The 14,967-nt window shown below is 42.8% G+C and overlaps 1 protein-coding gene across 2 annotated transcripts in view; it reads left to right on the forward strand.

Annotated features, from left to right (window-relative positions):
- The window catches only part of galcb (galactosylceramidase b), a 48,425-nt gene that overhangs the window by 7,182 nt on the left and 26,276 nt on the right, over positions 1 to 14,967 (forward strand). The window contains exon 7 of one of the 2 annotated variants that reach the window (XM_085392430.1): positions 5,943 to 6,073. The exons of the other annotated variant lie outside the window; for it this stretch is intronic. Within the exon in view, the coding sequence (XP_085248556.1) occupies positions 5,943 to 6,073 (131 nt within the window). The remainder of the gene's footprint in view (positions 1 to 5,942; positions 6,074 to 14,967) is intronic. 2 annotated transcript variants of the gene reach the window in all.

Consider the following 14,967-nt stretch of genomic DNA (forward strand, 5'->3'; position numbering starts at 1 on the left):
TGCATTCGCAGATTCTCATTTTCACCGAACGATCGTCTCTTTCCGCCTGGTTTTGTGTCTCTGTGCTTCTGTAACATAAAGAACGAGCTGACATTTTTCTCACGAAACCAGCGATCAGCTCAACAGACCCTCAGTTTACCTGCATGCATCCTCCTCCTCATCTGTCAGCTGTTTAACACCTGCTGCTAATTCAAGAAACACGCCTACGTTACCTGGTGATAGTCACAGTTTAACTGGGCAGCCGGTGCTCGATATAACGCAATGTCAGCGCATTTTTCTGCACAAGATAAGTAAATATAGTATTTTTCCCGAGCTGCTGGAGCTTGTTTCCTTACAGAGGACTTTATAGGCGAACAGCTTCATCAGCGGCTGATGTCCAATCACCGGCACACAGCTTTGAAACCTCAGCTGAGTTTTAGCTCTCAGTGGTTAAACGCTGGACTTCATTCACTCAGGTTCTGTCTGTCGGGTCACGTTTACTTCGCTGTTTTATTTACAACTGAGCAAATCGGTTTGGCTGAGGTTAAAGTTACGTTTCATAACTGCATAGTTTCACAGACGTTTAATGGTTCACTGGCACATGTGTTAGACTGAACTATTCGCTTTTCTTTATCTGGTGTGTTTTGGATTTAACAGTGAATTTTGAGATTAAACTGACTTTTATAACGTTTTTATACAAAGAGGAAAGAGAAGGCGCATTTCCACCGAGAGGAGCAGAGTTTGCAACAGCATGTTCATCATGAAGTCTGCAACATGGACAGAAATATTATATCATCTGTTTTTTAATAGTTATTCAACTGTATTCTAAGCACCAGCTGTCTGTTAGAATGAGATTTTTTTTTCTTTCTCTCTGTTGGCAGAGGTATAAAAATGCGCAGGAAAATCTGACGTGCATGGCAAACTTCACCGACAATATTTAGGGAGGAATAAACACACATCAAACATAAATGAACCATTTTTTTGCTTTTTCGGTCATGTTATGTTTACCTGTCAAAGGCTTGTTACAAACTATGAAACACATCGTGCAGACTTCTGGATGTTAGAAGAAAACTAATACTGCTCATGAAGGAGACTAAAGGCAGGAAGGTGTCCTTTAAAACTAAACATGTTAATAGGACCTCCCTATTTATATCATAGTTTATGATATAGCACGTGTATTTCAGTAATAGCCTGCTGATTTCAGTGTAGTGGTGAACAGTCGCACAGCTCACATAGGCGTTATCTGTGATACTCCTTAACTATAATTTATCCAAGTTAACTTCAGTTAACCATTCAGACGGTTCTTTTGCAATGAAAAACATAAACACCCATGCTGCCGGTAAGCTTCCTCAGTGCCAGCTGTTAACATTATAGCTGCTTATGCAGTAACCATGGTAACCACGGACTCTGAGCGGCTGGATCGACGGAGGTCAGACAACAATTTTACATGTATGATCTTAAAACAGGACACAGCCACTATACGTGCTGGCCTCATATCAAATGTGAAGGCAGACTGAGTCTATGTTTGACATTTTTTAATATCTAATCTTCCTTTTCAAACATTTAAACAGCAGCGAGTCTGCAGCTGAGGGAATACAAACTCAAATTGTCGGAACAGGTTTGCTCGTTTCTTGGATTCATTTGGTGATTTATTAAATGTATAAATGTTATTCTAATCTGCTGCTGAGTCTCTTACACTTTTCTTTATGCTGTATATTTTCACGTCTCTGGAATAGTTGGCAGTTAGATAGTCAGCTGGGAAACTTTGTGTTAACTCATGGAGCTGAGGATATCGTGGATATGCTGACCTCGCTCCGTGGTGTACAGGGCCGTTTACCCTCATGATTAATATTCACAATAAAAATATTAGCCGAACATCATGAAGTCTGTATGTGTTTCATAGTGTCGAACAACCTTTGTACAGTTAAAGCCAGCAGTTACTACATGACGGAAACACCAACGTTATCTCTTTTATGCGTTTATACACAGATGACGCTGATTACTGAACAAAAACCCAAAGATCAGATGTTAAACAGATTTATTTGCACTTTCTCCTCCTTAAACATGTTTTTAATGTTAGTTATAATTCAGAATTGGCGACTGAAACACGTAGGACACATAAGAACATCAGGAAATAAAACACAGATAAATATAACCTCAGTAAAAGAAGTCAGCGGGGGTTATTACAGCTGTGTACCGGGGCCTGCGCTTTGTCGGTGGGACTGCTTGCGAGGCAAGCGGGTCTATCCCACGCTTTGCCGTGAGACTGGGCAGACTTCTCCGAAATCATCGAAACACTTTTGCAAAGAGGCTGTATCTTGACAAACCGACCAGACACATGAAGATTAAACCACTACATGCTCGGCTACAAAAATATTAAAACGGTATTTGGTGACACACAAACAGGGTTTTTCAAAGTTCAGTTCTGTTAGCTTCCACATGCCGGTTGTTGTGTGCTAGAAACAATGGCCACCAGGCCAAAGCAATGGTTTTGACTCGATCAGCGTTAACCCCGCCCCCTGAGTTTGATGGGTGAGGCTGACAGATAAAATTATTTCAAGATGAGAGCCAGGCGCCAGGACTGCCAAAATGAAATAAATAAATATATCATTAAATAATTAATTAAATGTGTCAATAATTAATTAAATGTGTCAATAATTAATTAATTAAATGTGTCAATAATTAATTAATTAAATGTGTCAATAATTAATTAATCAAATGTGTCAATAATTAATTAATCACATGTGTCATAACTATTTATTTAATTAATTAATTCCAATTTTATTAATTATTGTCACATTTAATTAATTATTTAATGGTGTATTTAATTAATTCATTATGGCAGTCCTGGCGTTCCATAAAAGGCAGCCGCTAAAGCGTTTAAGTTTCAAAATAGAACAAACGAAACAGACTACTAAATTGTCAATTCCACTTAGAAACAAAATATTAATTCTAAAAATAAATCTTAGTTTGTTTTACAGAAGAACAGACAACACTGACTAACTTTTGTCAATATCAAATAAACTGAGAACTAAAAGGAAATTCTCAATCTCTCCTTGTTGTATAGCTGAGCTTTTCAAACAGTTTTAACAGTTACTTTAGTCTGACAAAAGCCGAATGACGAATTAGCGCTTCCAGTCAGAGACTGAGGCTACGTACACGGGTATTTTTGAAAACGGAGATTTTTCGTTTTAAAAAATAATCCCGTCCACACATAAAGGCAGAAATGAAGGAAAACGCTGCTATGAACATGCCAAAGCAGCAGGTGGAGCTAGATTCCTAACCGTGCAGAAATGTTGGCCAATCAGAAGTCTAGAAGCCTCGGTGGGAAAAAGTAAACAAAGCTGGGGCATAGAAGCAGAACCGAGTCGTATGTGTGTATCACGCTCGGTTGATTTTTCTAGTCGGCACACTCATTTCCTCCATTACCCGGGCGGTACGGTGGCTGGCTGCTTCCCAAACAAATACACATGTGCGGCTTGGCACTTGTGCTGTACGTAACAAGTCACGTGACGTGACGCTGCGGCTGTGATTGGTTCGGCTCTGTGCTACTTAATTTGGATTGGCTGTTCTTTTTTTTCTTTTTTTGTAAGAGGACAAGAGCGGCGAGGTCTATCGCGATAGTTTAATTTTTCTATCGAGAAAAAGTTATATCGCGATACATATCGTTATCGTTCTATTGCCCAGCTCTACCTCTGAGCATATATTGGATTACATCAAGGAGAAGATCACTCAGAATAACATCTCTGAGGGAAAGTTGGATTACATCGTGGAGCAGCTCACTGCAGTCGTGAGTAGGGATGGGTATCGTTTAGGTTTTATCCGATACCGGTGCCAAACTGGTACTTTTGAAACGGTGCTGGTGCTTAAACGGTGCTCAAACCGGTGCTTAAAGAATCGAGAACACAAAATTGGTCGAAAAACCTCTCATGTTCAGCTGTTTTTTGTTTTTTGTAAAAAGATAACAATGTTAGCCTTTTCTGCAGCTATGGGGCATATATGGTATCGCTCTTGGATGGAAGCAGTGCTTAATCAATGGAAAAAAACACAAACTTTGTCCAAAAACCTCTCATGTTTAACTGTTTTCCACTTTTTCTTTGGTCATTTTAGCCTTTTTGGCCAGGGTGAAGGGAGTATCTGCCATCAAACAAGAAGACAGCCGCATGTAGCTATGATGGTGTTTGCTAGTTCACTTTACTGCATTAGGTCAGCCTACTCAACGTAAATTACACACGAACAACATTAAGCTACTCACACAGAGAAGAACGGCTGCTGCTGCCATCATCATCCGTCATCATTTCTGCTACACTGGCAGGGCTAGGGGCCAGGACTCTCCTCTTCGAGTTTTTGGGGGATGTTGCTAACTCCGGGTCCGATAACAGGCGCCACACCCGCAGTAGATGTGCACGGTGTGAGGTCTCGCAGCAAGCTATCAAATACGGTGCATTTCTCGGCTTTTAAAAAAACCCGCTATGCGTTGCCAGGTGTTTCATCGGATATGAGGTGTTACTTCCTTTGACAGTATCACAGTATCAGCTTAAAGCACTTGCAGGCTGCTGAGTTTGCATATTTTGCTGTGAAGTACAGCCAGACTTTTGACCGCTTCACCTTGGGCATTTTTAATCTGTAGCTCTGCTCTAAAAGAACGTACGTACCTGGGCCCGCCTACTATCCTCGGAAACGTAAAATGATTGGCTAGAATCTAAAGTGTATCACAGCTCAGGAAAAAAAAGCACCGAAATAAAGCACCGAAATGTGCGCTGCTTTTCGGTCTGGTTACTACCGTTTATGTCAGAACCGGTGCCATCATGGCACCGGATACCGGTAACCATCCCTAGTCGTGAGTTCTCAGAATCGGCTATCAGAGCACAAGAATGACAAGACCACGGAGCGCAAGTTTGATAACATCATGGAGAGGCTCGCGGCTCTCCAACAGGAGATTGAGAGACCAGTGTGTGTTAAAGAGCAGCTTTGAAATTCTCATGAGTTGCTCGCATAAAAGAAAAATCACCATTTATTGCGGCTATCCCTTCGGCGCCAGCTGTGGGCTCAAGGCTGGAGCCGAACAAAAACTCCCTGATAACGACTGTGTTTAGACTGTTCCTTCCCATTCCATGCTAGGCCACCTGGGTTGGCTGGAAGACTGTTTACTTAGCCTGGCAGGCGAAGGACACTGTCTCAGCTGAACTATGGACATGCATACACATACACTGATATGCACACACTCATCACCCCTCCCTTTCCAAACGCCTTCGATGGTTGTTCCCTCCTGGGGAACACGGCGGGTCTGAGCCCGCGCTGGAATGGTAGCGCTGGGCAGGATGGCTGCTGTGTTTGCTTCGGATTACTCCTCACCCCCTACCCATCCCTGTGGCTTGTCACGTGTTACATAATGTTGTGCTGTGGACATTTATGTGCTTTTTTGTGCAGAGGAGTTTTTTTGTTTCTTGTTCTCATGCTGTCCTTCCCGGAGCCCAGCATGAGTAGAGGTCTCTTTTTTTCCTTTTGTACTTTCCGTACTTTCGGTAGCGTTACAGAAAAACATTGAAATATACACTACGTATATTTCAATGTTTTTCTGTAACGCTACCGATCTCCGACCTGTATCCCCATGTGATGTCTGTGTTGTGTGTGTATGGTCGGGGGGGGGGCGTCCCATTTCACTGCAGGGCACCCTGCATGTGGTGAATAAAGCCTTGATTGATTGATTTATAATAAATTGTCCCAAACATGGACAGAATCACTGAAATGTTAACTGTAGTCAGTAGTTTATCCCTCCTATTGCATCAAGTCTCTACAAAAGCATCTTTAATGCCACCAGTTTCTTGAGAAACTAGTTCTGGATATAAAAGTTTTACGTGGAAAGCAGCAAACATTGTATAGACAAATTCTGAATTGTGCTAGCTGTGAATCCGTCTTCTCTGCTGTCAATCTCCTTCTATGACTGTGACTGTCTGCACCAGCTGCTGCGATACACTCTGGATAAGAGTGGTCTGGAGAGGGTCAAGATCATAGCCAGTGACAACCTGTGGGAGCCCATTGCCTTCTCTCTGCTGCTAGACCCTGAGCTGAGCACAGCTGTAGACGTGATAGGGTAGGATCCTCCTCTGTCAATAGTTTGTATACGTAGCTTATGTTCTCTATCCTCAGCAGCTAAAACTTCAGCCAGCTGATGGTTGCTGCTTAAAAATGAACCACCTACAAGGCTTTAAATGGTTTGGCACCTTCATACCTTTCTGATCTTTTGCACCCTTATGTTCCATCTCGTACTCTCCGATCCCAGGATTCTGCCGTTTTAAAGGTTCCTAGAGCCAGAAAAAAAAAACTATCGGGGAACATGATTTTTCTTTTCATGCCCCATTTTTGTGGAACAACCTTCCTCAAGATATTAGGCAGGCATGCTCTGTGGAGGTTTTCAAAGCTAAGTTGAAGACCCACTTGTTCACCCTATCCTACATGTCTTAATTCTTTGCCTTTTAGTTTTGTTTTTTGTTTTTTTTATCGTTTTTAACTTTTATTATGTTTTTAACTTGTTAATTTGTGTTTTTAACTTGTATTGCTATGCATCACTTTTATTTATTTATCTCTTTATTTTCAAATAGCTGTACAGCACTTTGTCTGAAAGCACTTTATAAGTTTATAAGTTGTTGTTGTTGGTTATTATTATTATTATTATGTAAACTACTAGCAGTAAAAACAACATGCTTTTTTCTAATGGCAGTATAGCACAGAGTAGTTTGTTATTCTTTCTTTTGCGTTTAAACAAAGTGCAGCATTTAATACCTTCTAAGACGGATTTCATCCACGTTTCAGAGCCCATCACAGCACAGAAACAGCTTTGGTGAAGGTTACAAATGATCTTCTTATGGCCTCTGACAGTGGACTCATCTTTGTGCTTATTGTGCTAAACCTCAGTGCAGCGTTTGATACTGTTGATCACTTACCTTTCATGACCACGTAAACGGGGTGGTAAAATCAGCATTCTATCACCTCAGACGTTTAATGAAGGTTAAGCCCTTTCTTTCCAAGCGTGACTTGGAAAGTGTTATTCATGCCTTTATTACCTCACATTTAGATTATTGCAATTCTCTTTTGTCCCGAATTCGAAAATATTGAGCAATGGAACAAACCAACAGAGGCCCAGAAGAGTGCAGTCAAACAATGATTTATTGAGTACACGCATGGGAAGATGTATACAGCAACACCAGCATCGATCTTCACCGAACAGCTCAATTCAGAATGGTTTTATTCATGTCAGGGTTCAACCCCTTCTGCGTCACAAATTAACATAATATGCATCAGTTTCAGTAAATGGTCAATCTTAAACCGCTAAAATTAGACAAAGAAGTTCCTTTTTCTATCACATCTTCCATACAAGGCAATTAGGTTCAGACACAGACGGTCCCTCTGGGCTTGTCCTCTTCTTGACTCATCTTCTGTCATCTGTCACTAAGCAAACTAAAATGCAGTTAGAAGCTAAATGAATACCAGGCCTTCGGCCTGGCCTATGTTTAAATCATATGTCTGTAAGCATGAATGCTGTTTATCCTTCTATTGCTCCAAGTCACCTACACAATATATTGTGAAGACATAGCGCTTCACAAAGCTTGAAACCTTTAATAGACTGAGCATCATCTCTGAATGAGCACAAATATGCAATGTGTGTATAAAGTGATTATGGCTGCACCTGTAATAAAAGGTTAATCCAATGCCAGTATCTTTAATAAACATCTTGATGCTATATCAATGCTGTAGGTTATATTATCAATGCAATGTTAATGATAAAGAATATATTGTAGCAGTAAAATAATTTCTTTTATTTCCACACTTTTAATAGGGGTTGGGCAGGGCACTTTGTCACGCTTGCAACTAGTGCAAAATGCTGCGGCACGATTTTTAACTGGCAAAAGGAAATTTGACCACATCACTCCGATTTTGGCCTCTCTACATTGGCTTCCAATTGAATTTAGGATCTGTTTTAAAGTCCTTTTATTGGTTTTTAAATCTCTAAATGGTCTGGCACCTGTTTATTTGTCTGACTTGTTGAAGCCCCATGTTCTCATTCGTTCTCTTTGATCAGCTGAGCATAGAGCTGGGCGATATGAGATTTTTTCATATCACGATATGTTTTTTTCATTTCAGGCGATAACGATATCTATCACGATATAAGCCAAATAACTATATTTGTAAGATTTAAATGTGCCGTTGCTCACAAGTAAAATGTGAAATAATCAGCAGCTTGTTTTTAAATATTTATTTCCCATAATAAGTTCAACAGGGTAGATGTACTTAAGGAACATGAGACTTTTTCAGATAAATAAAGGCAAATATTGCAAACTACACAAAAGGCAGCCGCTAAAGCGTTTAAGTTTCAAAATAGAACAAATGAAACAGACTAAATTGTCAATTCCACTTAGAAACAAAGTATTAATTCTAAAAATAAATCTTAGTTTGTTTTACAGAAGAACAGACAAAACTGACTAACTTTTGTCAATATCAAATAAACTGAGAACTAAAAGGAAATTCTCAATCTCTCCTTGTTGTATAGCTTAGCTTTTCAAACAGTTTTAACAGTTACTTTAGTCTGACAAAAGCCGAATGACGAATTAGCGCTTCCAGTCAGAGACTGAGGCTACGTCCACACGTACACGGGTATTTTTGAAAATGGAGATTTTCCGTTTTCGTTTTAAAAAATAATCCCGTCCACACATAAAGGCAGAAATGAAGGAAAACGCTGCTATGAACATGCCAAAGCAGCAGGTGGAGCTAGATTCCTAACCGTGCAGAAATGTTGGCCAATCAGAAGTCTAGAAGCCTCGGTGGGAAAAAGTAAACAAAGCTGGGGCATAGAAGCAGAACCGAGTCGTAAGTGTGGAGGGACAGTAACTGTGTGTATATGTAAGCATTTAAACACTGCAGAGAGTAGAATTAACAGTAACAGTATTGTAGAAATTCATTTCACCGAAACAATAACGTGGCGCACAGTGTGACGCATGCACCAGTTTATTGTATTTCCAGACTTGCTTTCGGCACAATTTACAGTGCACGCTACTCTGTTTTTTGTCAGACTTGAAATAGCCGAAATACCTTCACACTACGGAACTTCTATGGCTCTTCCGTTCGACAATCTCTCCGGCGTTGGAACCATCATCTGTTTTCTCTTCGGTCACGCTCGGTTGATTTTTCTAGTCGGCACACTCATTTCCTCCATTATGCGCTGGCTCCATTACCCGCTGGCTGCTTCCCAAACAAACACACGTGCGGCTTGGCACTTGTGCTGTACGTAACAAGTCACACGACGTGACGCTGCGGCTGTGATTGGTTCGGCTCTGCGCTACTGAATTTGGATCGGCTGACCTTTTTTTTTTTTTTTTTTTTTAAGAGGACAAGAGTGGCGAGGTCTATCGCGATAGCTTAATTTCTCTATCGAGTAAAAGTTATATCGCGATACATATCGTTATCGTTCTATCGCCCAGCTCTAGCTGAGCAGTTGTTGCTTTTGGTCCCAAAGTCACGGCTGAAACTTAGAGGAGACAGAGTGTTCTCTTTTGCAGCGCCGATGCTTTGGAACAACCTTCCTCTCCATATTAGACGGGCTACATCAGTGACAGTTTTTAAGTCCTTATTAAAAAACTATTTTTATTCCCTGGCCTTTAACTCTGTGGGTAACTGACATTTTTATTAATTTTGATGCTATGTCTGATTTCTGTTATTTTATTACTATATTTATATTTGTATTGTACAGCACTTTTTAAAGTGCTATATAAATAAATGATGATGGATTCCCATTCATTTTCTATGACGGTCACTTTTGAACACCACAGATGTAACAAAATTGATTAAAACACTCAAAATTCAACGAAAGAAGTGCTCATCACTTTAATATGTTCAAGTGCATAGTGTGGAGGATGTCATAAGGCCTTTAGGCAATTGGATGTAAAACACAATATTTAGGAGTTTTTAAATTTGTAAATCGGTCTGATTTGACCCGAACACGTCAGGAAATGGAGAGTCCTTTTCACACGCTAAATTTAATTATGGAGTTCCACTGGGTTCTTGATATCCCTATGGCAGTATCATTAGAAGGCATAGCATACCACCAGTTCAGAAGTTTTGGCGCGAGATATGTGAAGACTTATCAAAGGCTACGTTCACACCGCAAGTCTTAATGCTCAATTCCGATTTTTTGATCAAATCTGATTTTTTTTGTCTGCTCGTTCACACTACAATAAAATGCGTTCGCGATGTCTTATCGAGCGCTTCTCCGGCGGTGATAATTGGCGTCTGTCTTGTGTCAGTGACGTAAAAAACGGATTTAATGCGACTTGACCATTTACACAGCAGTCGCTTTCTGAAACATCGGATATGTATCGGATTCAGTACCACATACGAAAGTGACCCAGATCGGATTTGAAAATATCGGATTTGTGCCGGTCACACTGTCATACCATGATCGGATATGGGTCGCATAGGGTCAAAAAAATCGGATTTGATGCGCTTTCGCCTGCAGTGTGAACATAGCCAAAGTGTCTGAAATGTAACATTCCAACTTCCCCTTTAGTGTGTTTGTTGGGCAGCTTAGATAATGTCACTACAGATAAGAATATAGCCCATATGGTTTTCACTGCCGTATGCATAGCCAAGAAAACAGTCCTCATGAACTGGAAAAAACAAAAATAATCTTAATTCTAACCAATATAGAAATTATCTATTAGATTACATTAGTCTCGATACAGCCTCTACCACCACATCAGATCAATTGCTCTGGGCTCCTTTGATTAGCTCCATCACCTAGTGGGGGTGGGGGGTCATAGTTTGGTCCCACTTTCGCTGTAGTGATTGGTGTGGGGGTAGGGACAGGCTTAGGGCGTCGGGGGGTTCCCCAGTAGCATCTTCCTTGGGGGGCTCAACCCGGGGTAGCGGTCATGGCCTATTAGGGGCTCTTAGGTGACGGTTTCCTTGTGGCTGCATGCAGCGGGGCTAGGGGAGGGTCTGTGCTGACGGACGTGGGTTACTGACCTGGTAGCCTGGCTGCCCCTGGGTGGGTCCGGGACGGGCGTGAGGTTCTGGGGCGCTCCGTCTCTGGGCTGGGGCCTTGGCCGGGCCTCGGGGGCTTGGGTCCTGGTTGGTATGTTGCTGGGGTTGTGGGCGGGTGGGTGTATGGGGGCCCGGCCCTGGCGCAGGGTTCCGCCAGTGCATCGAGCCACCTGGGGGGCTCTTCAACTGGTGGGGGAGGTTGTTACATCTTGCAGGAGCTCTCCTCTCTTCAGGAACTCACTCTGCAGGAGGGGGAGATACAGGAGAGGTGGAGGAAGATCTCAGCCTGGGTGTCTATTGTCTTGTGTAGTCTGGAAGATGAGTGGATGACGGGGTGGGTGCAGTTTTCTCTGTGGTGGGGTCAGATGGGCTGTCCTGGGCTCTGTGGGGCCGGGTGGCGCTGCTGTTCTGTGCCCCGGTCCGGATGGGCCTGTGCCCCCTTTCCCTGGCGGGTTGCAGAGTATGGGGGTGCCTACTGGGGTCAGCGGGGGAGCTGGCCCCAGGGAGAGGTCACTTGCCCCTCCCTTCCTTCCCTCCCCATCTCCAGCTGCCTCCCTCTTCCCGCTCCACCACAATCACCCACACATGCAGGGCCTTGGAGTAGGGGTGTGTCACCAGGGTGCAGGGGAAGCATCCCCCCTCTGTCCCCTTCTGGCTTCTTGTGCCTCAATTTTATCTCACAACTTAGACATTCACATTATTCACACTCTCATAACACATACATATAGGATCTTGGGGGTGGGCACGCTACACGGACTCCAAAAGACCATCAGGGTGTACACCTCACCCCTGGCGTCATTGCCCACCTCTCAATTTTAAATACACGTAGACACTGAGGGCTAGCAGGAGGGGCTATGCGCTTACCTGCTGCTCTCTGGCAGGTAGCTCCATGCCCTCCTGGGTTTTAAATGCACCTTAGAACACACATGCATCAGCACTACATATGAGCGGGTGGAGGGAGGTTTGGAGTCTTCTCTCACCCCCGTTCTCTGCGACCTGCTGGAGCGGGGGGCCAGGAGGAGGAGTTGGCCGTCCGACTGGGGTCTGGAGTGTGGGGCCTCCCTGCTGCTGCGGAGTCGGGGCGGTCTGCTTTTCCCCACTTCAGGGAAAAGGGTAACACCACCTGGGTCTGGGTGCAGTTTCCCCCTCCAGGGGCAAAGGTACCTAGACCCGGTTCTTAGAGTACGCTTGGGGAGTGTGATTGTGTGTACAGTGTCTCTCTATGTCTGTCTCCACGTTGGGTGAGTGTTGAGTAATTGCATATGAGAGCATAAGGGTGGGAATGGATGTTTGTATCTGTGTGTGCCTGTATGTCTGTGTCTATATGTCAGGTTGGGTATCAGACGCCACCTCTCTGGGGACATCTCAGGCCCTCTAAGGTATGGAGGCCTATCTCCCCCCACCACTTCCCCTGCCAGTGGCAGACGCCCTCAGACATCGGTGCTTTGGTGGTTCTTTGTGTCCGGGGATGGGCGCCCGGGTACACACTGGCTCACTCCTTGGTGGCTGCTTGTCGGGGCCTGGAGCCTGGGGCTCGCTTTGGCCACTTCGGGGGTTGGGTGCCCTCGGCCTCTCGGCCTGGGGCTCGGTCACTCTGGCACAGCTGGCTGCCGGCGGAGCTCACGGGCACGTCACTGCAACCCCCCCCTCCTGGCTTCTGCTCCGCGGCTGCTGAGTGACCCCTCATCTGGGGCTCTCCTCAGCTCTTTCTGGGATAGTGGCGCAGCTGCCCCTGTGTTGGTCTTCCTTGGTCTCTTGTGTTCTGAGGGCCTCTGGATGTCTGGAGTTTTGATCTCCTCCATACCTGCTTCATGCCCTGGTGGACGGGGCTGTGCCCCCCCCCCCCCCCCCCCCCCCCCCCACACACACACACACACACCTCGTCTAGCAGATCATTACATGAAGGAACCTTTTAAAAACAAGCGCGTCCATGCTCACAGGTGTACACACGGGTGATCACACACACAAGCTACACCCTTTTTGGCTCCTACCTCAAAGCACACTGTGCGCTGTTGATATTACGTGCTGCACAATAATGTTTAATATTTAGTATTTACTGTCATATTCCCATATATCATCGTGATGTTGTTTATTGTATTGCTCTCCTTTTCTTCTGCTGTTTTTCTTTTTTCTTTCTCAGGTGATCTAGGTTATTGTATGTATTTTTTTTTTTGTCTGCTTATTTAGTTTTTTGTTTTTTTTGCCCTTTATCCCCGTCTGTCTTCTCCGCTGTTTTTTCCCCCCCCTCTTCCTTTCTCCCTTTTCTTTTCCTCATTCAAGTCTGTCCCGTATCTAGCAAGTGTAAATAAAAAAATAAATAAAATAAACAATAAAAGGTGAATCAAATAAACCATTACGGCAAAGGCTGGGATGTTCAATTTGGTAAAGTAAATCCGTTGGGCATCTTTCTTGGCCTTTAGACAATAATTCTGATGGCAAAAGAACCAAACGGGACAGGCAAAACAAAAAAAAAGACAGCATACATTTTCACTGCTATGCAGATGACACCCAGCTTTATCTATCCATGGAGCCAGATCACACACACCAATTAGTTAGACTGTAGTAATGTCTTAAGAAGCTCATAAAGATGTCTCATACTGACCTTGATGACCTCTAATTTGTTTTTGCTTCTAGTATCAGAAAAATGGTATCTAACTAGATGCTTACTCTGGATGGGATTACCTTGGCCTGGATGGCATCCTGGATTTAGGATAGGTACTTCTTCCACAATTGTAAAAAGTTAATCAATATTTGATCAGAGCATGTGTTCACTGTTCATCAAAACAGTGATCAGTAATTTTACTAATAACCAGGGAAGTACAGAGCAGAAACAGCTTTTTAATATTGTTCTTGCTCGCACCTTTCTGAACACTTTTAAGATTTAAAATAAACAAATATATAAACTTATTAAACAAAAATTTAAAGAATTTCAAGGAAATTGTGCAAATATTTGTCAGACAGCTAATAGATGTGTGATGTTTCCCTGTGGTCTGCAAGTCCAGGCCCAGAGACCAGACTGATGGATCTAAAACAGATATAACTAAAGTTAATCCAGTGGTTACCTGCACAGAGATAACCACAAAGCATAAACAACTTAGCTGCTGCAAGCTAGGTGTGCTACGAGCTTGCTGTGTAATGTAATATAATATAAGATTTACACAGCATGTTCAGACCAATGAGCTACTTACTAAAGATGTCCAAACCCTTTTCTTTCCAAGCTCCTTAGACTATTAAAGAAACCCTGTCACATCCTTCTCTTCTGTCCACTCCACAGATTGTCTGTTCAGGTTCATCTAGGTAATATTTCAGGCTCTCTAAACTCACAGTTAGTGGAGCTCTGCAGCCAGATGTCTAAGAAACAATTTTACCTTTCTTAGGAATGCTGCATGCTTAAATCATAGAAGCTATGTAATGCTATGTAATGCTGTGCAACAAGCACAGAATTACACAGCATCAATGGGACAGCAGTGCAGAGGATTCAGAGCTTATCTTAGAATCCTCGGGTTTAAAATATTGTTTCAACATTAAAGTAATCCAGTGACACACCAAACAATAACTTGATTGTTCCAAGCTTTATTTTTCAAATTGTAACCAAATGCAGTTTAAAAATGTGATAGCGACAAAGAAAAACTATTTCTTCTTTCCAAAACAAAAACTGAGAAAGGAGTCAAGGATTAAATGGAATTTTAAAAAATATATGATTTTTGTAACCGTATCATCCAATTTCAATAATATTATAATTCTTTTCTGTTTCTCTTGTTTTCCCCTCTGGTAAATAAATCAGTTCCCTTTCAGTCTATTCACTCAGTACACATAAGTATGGGATAGCCCTCGCACATCCTGCCGAAGAAACCGTTATTCACTCCTTCAAGGCAGATGACCTGTGTTGACATGCACACAGCCCCACCTGCACATATAACCCCTATCATCACAGACGTCTCTCAGTTCTTA

This window comes from Rhamphochromis longiceps, linkage group LG19 (genome assembly GCF_057381845.1).
Source record: "Rhamphochromis longiceps isolate RC_006_pf linkage group LG19, R_longiceps_female_GT1.1, whole genome shotgun sequence".
Classification (NCBI taxonomy): domain Eukaryota; kingdom Metazoa; phylum Chordata; class Actinopteri; order Cichliformes; family Cichlidae; genus Rhamphochromis; species Rhamphochromis longiceps.